Source organism: Pongo pygmaeus, chromosome 11, assembly GCF_028885625.2.
Source record: "Pongo pygmaeus isolate AG05252 chromosome 11, NHGRI_mPonPyg2-v2.0_pri, whole genome shotgun sequence".
Taxonomy (NCBI): Eukaryota; Metazoa; Chordata; class Mammalia; order Primates; family Hominidae; genus Pongo; species Pongo pygmaeus.
In genome coordinates, this window is record NC_072384.2 from 43795816 (window position 1) to 43804738 (window position 8923).

At 37.0% G+C, this 8923-nt stretch overlaps 1 protein-coding gene across 7 annotated transcripts in view; it reads right to left on the bottom strand.

The window, feature by feature from the left end:
* Positions 1-8923, bottom strand: part of ZEB2 (zinc finger E-box binding homeobox 2) — a 131931-nt gene that overhangs the window by 28022 nt on the left and 94986 nt on the right. For 4 of the 7 annotated variants that reach the window (XM_054477418.2, XM_054477419.2, XM_063647436.1 and 1 more), the window contains exon 4: positions 8458-8529. The exons of the other annotated variants lie outside the window; for them this stretch is intronic. In XM_054477418.2, coding sequence (XP_054333393.1) covers positions 8458-8529 — 72 coding nt within the window. The remainder of the gene's footprint in view (positions 1-8457; positions 8530-8923) is intronic. 7 annotated transcript variants of the gene reach the window in all.

The following is an 8923-nucleotide window of genomic DNA, read 5'->3' on the forward strand; positions in this document are numbered from 1 at the left end:
AAAAAATAAACATTATTGTGGCTATCATCTAAAGTTATTCTCTTACAACTCGTTTGATAACCCACCCCATCTTTCATCTAGTCTCCTTTTACATTTCAGCCTTTCTCTCTTTCTTGTGCACAGAGGCATACCCAGCAAGTCTTTGTCTTGAAGAAAGTCTTCCCTGAAATTTGCAATATCTTTGAGGCACCTCTCTTGTCCTGTCTCTAATATTTGACCCTATACTGTTAAAAACCCTCTGCAATACTGAACACTTTGCATTTGAACTTACATAGCTTGCTGTATTTCAAATAAAACACCTTAATCCAGATGATATTATAATCGACAATAATGGCTAGAAATGATAGAGCATTTATTATGCGCTAACGTTGTACTAAATATTTTACACACATTTCCTATTCATCTACCACTGTTTTACTCACCCGGATGAATGTAGGTCCTTAACGACAGTGACTCTTTTCTCATTGTATGTTTCGTGATGACTAACAAAATGCCTTGCACTTAGTAGGGTCCCAATAAGTGACCATTGAGTTGAATAACTAATGAGGCTATAATTATTTATTTGTAAATTTTCTCTTCTTGTCATTATGATGTTTGTTTTTTTTATCAACACCCATAAAATTTTATGTTGCTTAGTGGAAGGAACTCACCCTTCTATTTCCTTAAAGTTTCCTCAAGCCTCAGTTCAAATTCTACATACAACGAACACTCTGAATGTATGTATTTTAGTGGTTGTTAACAATGGGCAAATGCTTTGTTTTTGTTTATTGGTTGTTATCCAGGGTAAGAAGAAAAAATATATATGATTTTTCTCCACTTCCATGAGAACAGCTTTTTAGATTCCACATATGAGTGAGGTCAAGTGATATTTATGTTTCTGTGCCTGGCTTATTTCACTTAGCGTAATGTCCTCCAGGTTTATCCATGTTGCTGCAAATGACATGATTTCCTCCTTTTTTATGGCTGAATAGTATTCCATTGGGTATATACACCATTCATTATCCATTCATCTGTTGATGGACATTTAGGCTGATTCCAGAGGATGAGGAGAGTAAGCGGAAGGGTGAACAATGAGAGATTTGTCAATGGGTACAAAACTACAGTTAGATAGGAGAAATAGCTATGTTGGTCTATTATGTGGCTGGAGCTCACAAAAATGTAGTGCATATTTCAAAATAGCTAGAACAGGGGTTCTCAAATGTCCTTATCACAAAGAAATCATAAATGTTTAAGGAGATGGATATGCTAATCACCTTGATCTGATCATTAAACAATTTATACATGTATCAAAACATCATGTTGCACCCCACAAATATTAATATGTAAAATTGTTATGTGTCAATAATAAATTTTTTAAAAGAATACGATTCCTGATGTAAGTCAGTTGTCAAAGAAAGGAAAAGTCTGACAGCTTTCATCATTATTATACGTAATCATTATAAATACTACTAAATCCTCCTCCTACACAGTTAAAGAAGGGATGCTAAATAAAAATGAAATCAGATATAAAATGAAACTAGTTCTTAACCTTCATATTTTAACCTCAAATGCCAGAGTACTGAAAATAATGTGTCCTACAACTTGTCTGTGTAGTTTTCCAGAATGTCAAAAGAACTTAAATGTCAAAGGCTCTCAAAATTGGTTAGTCTTTTCATTACAAATTTGTTAAATATTGTATTTTTGTTTCCTAGAGAAGTTAAGGAGGAACCAGTGTGAATGGAGAAAACAGTTTACAATGTATTCATTTCTTAATGAACAAAAATAGTTTGAAGTTGGCCAGGCGTCGTGGCTCATGCCTGTAATCCCAGCACTTTGGGAGGCTAAGGCGGGTGGATCACCTGAGGTCAGGAGTTCAAGATCAGCCTGGCCAACATGACAAAACCCCGTCTCTACTAAAAGTACAAAAATTAGCCAGGCGTGGTGGCACGTGCCTGTAATCCCACCTACTCAGGGGGCTGAGGCAGGAGAATTGCTTGAACCCAGGTGGCGGAGGTTGCAGTGAGCCGAAATTGCGCCATTGCACTCCAGCCTGGGCAACAAGAGTGAGACTCCATCTCAAAAAAAAAACAAACAACAAACAACAACAACAACAAAAAACAACTGGCAAAACAAAACAGGGTGAGCATCTAGTCTATGTTAGTTGTTGTACTGGGTGCTTTAAAAATGGCATGCCATGAGAATGACACAATGGACTTTGGGGAAATGGTGGGAGGGTGATGGGGGATAAAAAACTACACATTGGGCACGGTGTACACTGCTTGGGTGATGGGTGCGCCAAAATCTCAGAAATCACTACTAAAGAGCTTATTCATGTAACCAGACATCACCCATTCCCCAAAACCTATTGAAATAAAAAAAAAAGAAAGAAAATAAAAATACAGTTAAAAAATAAATAAATAAAAATGACATGCCATTTAATCCCTACAGCGAGGCCTTGTACATAAGGAATCATGATTTCCACTTTACCGATGTAGAAATGAAGGCTTATCCATTACATACTCAAGTTAATGTAACTAGTAATTGGCAGAGATAAAATTCAAGTGTAGGTAATTGGTCTCTAGAATCTGGAGGCTCCCAAAACAATTGCCTCTCATATGTAAAATAATTTATGTGTTATTGTTGGGATACTGGAAACAAGTTTGACTATAGTTAGAGTCTATACAGTTAGTTCTTAGACAAGAATTTTATTGTGTTGTGTAAGATTAAGAACTGATGCCTAAATTGGCCTTGCCCAGTTTCTGGATGTAAGATACCTTTTCCCCCTCTTAGCAAAGGAAGCGCAGATGCAGGTGGTTATTAATAGTCCTTTATAACTAGAGGTACTAGATTGTCTGAGTAAATATAACTTTCACACATTCAAAGAGGAAAACATCAGGGCCCTATTTGGATCTTGATATGCACGTGGAACTGCATTAATGCTAATGATCATCATGCACCTCAGATAGCTCCTTGTTACTACTATCACATAGTATAATGCTTCCAAGTTTTTTCCATTTCTCTACTCTTCTTAGAAAATAGTTTATTCACACACTCTTAAAAATTTTACCTAATAATTTCATTTTGAATTTAAATCCTATTAATATCTGAAAATTGTAGGGTTCTTTGTTAGAAGGTATTCTTTATCTTACGTGTGAAAGCATTACAATTTTGTTCCTTTTTAAAAAAAAAAATTAAAACTGGTGGCCAGGCGTGGTGGCTCACACCTGTAATCCCAGCACTTTGGGAGGCTGAGGCGGGTGGATCACAAGGTCAGGAGATCGAGACCATCCTGGCTAACACTGTGAAACCCCATCTCTACTAAAGATATAAAAAATTAGCCGGGCGGGGTGGCAGGTGCCTGTAGTCCCAGCTACTCGGGAGACTGAGGCAGGAGAATGTGAACCTGGGAGGCAGAGCTTGCAGTGAGCCGAGATGGTGCCACTGTACTCCAGCCTGGGCGAGAGTGCAAGACTCTGTCTCAAAAAAAAAAAAATAAATAAAAACTGGTGAACTTATGCAATGTGGAAAGTTATTAATATAAATCCAGGTTTGCACTGTTTTATGTGTTATAGATCAATTTTGTCATTCAGCTAATCTAACTTTGTTGTTAAAAAAAAAATGTAGTGATACTCTAGGCTATTCTTCTTTGCTTTTAACAAGGCAAAATCCTTCAGGGACTTAGATCCTGGTTTCACTCTCTAAAGATACTAACTTAGTCTCCTCCACAGAGAATGTTTTCCCCTACTGTGGCTTCCTTTATCAGAATCCATTTATTCTCCACCAAATATTCATTCATTCATTCATTCATTCATTTCACCAGTTGTAGTATCTACCATGTGTGCTCCCTGCTATAACTGGGCTTGTTGAGGCAAAATGGAATAGCCCTTTCCTTAGGGCAAACATTTTTTTAGTCACTTACTAATATCAACATATACATTCTTATTATTACTATTTTTGAGATAGGGTCTTGCTCTGTCACCCAGGCTGGAGTGCAGTGGATTATGGCTTACTGCAGCCTGCAACTCCTGGACTGAAGCCATCCTCCAGCCTCGACCTCCTGAGTAGCTGAGATTACGGGCCGGACCACCATACCTGTCTTCATTATTTATTTAATTACCTCAGTAATTATTTATTTAATTACTGGCTAGAGAACAAGGTCAGCCAATGAGGTAGATACCAGGATGATCCACCCTCATTTTTCAGCTGAAGAAACCTTTTGTCTTCATGAAATTGACTACATGAAATAAGGGCAAACAATATAAAGAGGAACAATGAAACATGCTGAAGTTAGCGGTATACACCTTAGGGTTGTGGGATTTCAGAAAAGGAAGATATTGCTGTCATTTGGGGTGTTCAAGGATGACCACATTAAGGAAATGGGATGTGACCTGGACTTGAAGAACAGAAGGATGGGGAGAATTTGGATGACTGGAAGAAAGGAGCTGGGGGATTAGGGTCTGAAGGGATAGCATGGGCAGAGATTCAGAGGTTGGTATAAATGTGGTTCTTTTTTGTTATCACCAAGGGATTTGGTCTGACAAGAATGGAGCACCATTGGTATACAATGTATGGCACTTATTATCGGACTGAAGAATGTCCTGTAGGTGCTAAGGGGCAATTCAGGATTCTAAGAAGGGAATTTGGACATTGAGGAAACTGTTATAGGAAAGATGTAGGCTGACTAAATAGAGGAGGACATGAGGGACAGAGAACAGTCAAATATAACTAAGGCTTTCAAGTTTGGATGACTGGAATAATGGAGAGATGAAAATGTCTGGTTGGTTACTTCAGGCCAGGGGTCAAAAATATGTCAACCTAAAAATACAAAAGGGAAGTCCAAGTGCTGTTTGTCTCCCATTCACTCGCTCATTTCTTCAAACATACTTTGTGATGGAGACCATTCCAGGATCCATGGTGATAAAGCAGCCCAAACCCCACAGATTCATTGGAGGAAGACATTCTAGTGTGGGATGGCTAGAGAAGAAATTCAGCCAATAGCAGGATCTTGATGAGTAGGACTTGGGAGCAGAGGAAGATAGTCTTTTAGATGTAATTTCAACCAGAAGAGATGTATTATTTCTAAAATCACATGTATTTAGCATCCAAAGAGATGTCAGGGAGAAGAAGTGGGAAATTTGTAGCTAGGAAGAAAGATATGTACTTATTCTCTAAAAGGGCAGAGTTGTAAGCTGAAGATCACTAGTAAATTTCTAATTAACTAAGTCCAGTGTATTTGCTCAGCTTTCTTTCAAGGGTAGTTATTTGAAGCTTTTAACTGAGTTCTCACCTTTACAAAATTCTCTTTCTTTGCTTCTGAATGTTTAATTTTTTTCTCTTGTGTCATAATCTTTTTTTTTTTTCAAAAGAAAATCTTTGTTGATTTTCCTCCCCACCCACTAGGAGCCCTGACCTCAGCTTTCTACTTGCTTCAACAAATACACTCAGTTGTAAATCTCATAGTCCTATATGATCTTGAACATGATCTTAGTATATTTGCATAACTCTCAATCTCTATCTCCAGCCCTGACTTCTTGGGTTTCAATTCCTCATTTCCAAAGGACATTCCTATATTCCCATATCTATATATCTTTTATATGAAAATACTTGTGTCTAAAGGCTGGTTCAAGATCTTCTCAAAATTAGATCCTTCTTCTGTAAATCTAGAAATAGCAAGAACTGCTATATGCTAAACATGCAGATCTGTAATTTTGAAGCCATTTTGCCTCCATCATTCAGAGAATCAATTGCTTGTTAAGAAGTCATGTTGCTAATTTCATCACTGTCTCCACCTTAGGACAAGATTTTTATCACTTCACACCTGGATAACTACAGTGACTTCCAGTTGGTCTCTCAGAGTCTGGTTTTCACCCACAGAAATCATGGTAGCATAACATGACCCAGACTCTTCTGTCTGGTGCTTTATATTCTCCACCATCTGGCTTTAACTTAAATGTCCAGCTTTATTTCCCAGAAATTGCCTCCTAGGACTCTCTGATTCAGCCAAAACCCTTTACTCACTATCCTCTGAATAGATGTCACACTTTCCCTTCTTGGCTCACAGACTCCTCTTCAATTAGAAAGCCCTTCCTCACTCTTCCCTGACTATTGAAAATGTATTTAGTTTGAATTCTACCTCCTTCACAAAACCTGATGTGAATGCCCATTCCAGAGACTCTCTTTCACTTCTGTAATTCAAATAATTATGGGCCAGGCGCAGTGGCACATGCCTGTAATCCCAGCACTTTGGGAGGCCGAGGTGGGAGGATCACCTGAGGTCATGAGTTCGAGACCAGCCTGGCCAACATGGTGAAACCCCGTCTCTACTAGAAATACAAAAATTAGCCGGGCATGGTGGTACATGCCTGAAATCCCAGCTACTAGGGAGGCTGAGGCAGGAGAATTGCTTGAACCTGGGAGGGAGAGGTTGCAGTGAGCCGAGATTGCACCACTGCACTCCAGCCTGGGTGACAAAGTGAGACTCTGTCTCAAACAAAACAAAACAAATCAAAACAAAACAACAAAAAACTAAATAATTATGGCTCCTACCATTTGTTGCAGGTTTATCACATATTTTCACTTATTCTTCATCATTATTTTTTCAGGTGTATTAGTCTCATCTTCCAAATTAAATGATAACCATGTTTTAGTCTTTCTGACCCATCTTCTACCACATATGCACACAACAGTGAGTATATAGAACACACTCAATGAATACTTATTGATTTATTTATTGACTGAATATATATGAACTACAAGGTACAGCAGGTATTATGAGAAAAAAGGGTTTTTAAAGCCTGGTGAAGACATTCAAGATTGATTTTTAAACCTTCTGAATAGAAGCAATTTTTATTAACCTCACTTTAAACTCTAGGTGTATACAACAGCTAGTAAATTGTTACTTTGTGGGGTAAATTTTCTTTTGTGACACTTTAAGTGCTTATAAGCGTAATAAAAATCAGCTTTTATTTATGCTAGAGGCTGAAATTTAACAATTATCTTTAAAAGTAACTTAAAGCCATTTTTGATCCCATGAGTTGGGACATTATAGAAAGTATCTAATTCATGATATCGCTTTATTATTATGTTTTAATATGAAGTTATTTTATCTTGTTTCTATTTTTACATGGTGATAATACCTATGCAACATAAAATATTAAAACTAGAAGTATCTTATCAAGAAACTAGTTTAATCTATTCGTTTTGCAGTTGTGGGAACTGAGTTCCAAAGAGGAAAACTGACTTGCCCAAGGTTACAATCTAGTCATTGTCAGGGCTGTGTGTAAAAATTAGGCTTCTTGGTGCTTGATTCTATACTTTTTCTAGAATCATATTTTGTACAGTTTTATTTTTATACCTTAAATTGACATTATTCGAATGAATAGAATGACAATAGGTTTTTATTATTTCTCTTATTTTATACCCAGGAAAGTGAATTCATGCTTTTAAGTTATTAATAAGCACCTTTTAAACAGAAACACAACATGAGCAGTTTATTATGATGTGTATCAACATAAGGGTGATATAAAATCATCTTAGTTTTTTACATTTCATAAAACTTCAAGTTTTTTTTCATGGATGAGTTGAGTAGAAGTAGTTATGTGTTTTTTTCATTTTATTTTGGAAGATAATTTTATAGTGGACACTAAGCTAATATTTGTGATGGTAGTGTAGAGGACTGTTTGAAACACCCCTCCCCCTCACAAAAAAAATAGTCTCATCTAGGAAAAGAGAGATAAACATGTAAATTTGTGTTGGTGATGTAAGAATGTGAGAGAAGATGCCATTCAGTGTTTGGGAAAAAACATGGAATATCACAGTTGTCCTGAAACTCCATTCTATTGCAGTAGCAGAGTAAAACAAAACAACACTCACTATCTTCCCACTGTAATTTTTTAGCTTCATTAAAAATAAGTAAACTTGTCAATTCTTCTCTAAAACTGCCTGGAAAAAATTATTTAGAAGGGCTCAAGGATGCAGAGAATTACAAGTAAAGAAAGGATTAAAAGGAACTGAGATGATTAATTATTGAGAGAAATGTTCGTGGAAATTTGTCTTTCTGAAAAAAACATTTTACAGTCTAAATTACACCCTATCATTTGAATTCTCAATGACTGACAACAAGCGGTGGCTAGCAGAGGTATATCATATCCTAATTTTAAAATAATTTTTTGCAGTCTTTTAAAATAAAAGTTACTACTAGAAATTCACCCAACTCATGCACTGAAAGGATCCATTCACAGAGTTCAGTATTCTTGAGCGTCACAGGTAAATTAGGGGTGTGAGAATGAAAGATGTATTTGCTTAGTAAAATACCAAAATGTAGGAAATTTTGATTTGAAACAAAACCAGAGACCTGTAAAGTTGACTACTTGTTAAGTCATGGAGATACAAATGGATGGGTCCATGTTTCTTTCCCTGCCTCACTAAACCCACATGACACAGGACAAATGTGATCTGAGCGTGGCCAACATAACTCACCTGTACCATTGTTAATTGTGGTCTGGATCGTGGCTTCTGGCCCCATAGTGTCATAGTCTTCCTTCATTTCTTCTGTGGGGGAAAATTATCTTTAGCATTTGAGAATTGTAGAAAGGCTTACTATACTAAGCATGCCAAGCACAGGAACAAGGAAGATTCTTTTAAAGGAAACAGAGAAAAGGCTTGTTGTAGACCTCTAAACAATAGCTTTGTTCAGGCAATTGAATGAATCCAATAGTGCTAGCTGCACAAGAACTTATTTACTTTAAGCATTACTGCAAGCTGTGAAAAACAGAAGTGCTTATTTGGAGCAAACGAAGGGCTTTTCTTCTGGTGGCAGTTCTAGTGACAAACGGGGGAAAGATATTATTTTTTCAATAAGAGTCAAAAGCAACTAAGTATTTGTACTCATGAAGAGGCATGCTGGCTGCTATGCCTCTGGAAACTCTGGATGCTTAGTGGCAAG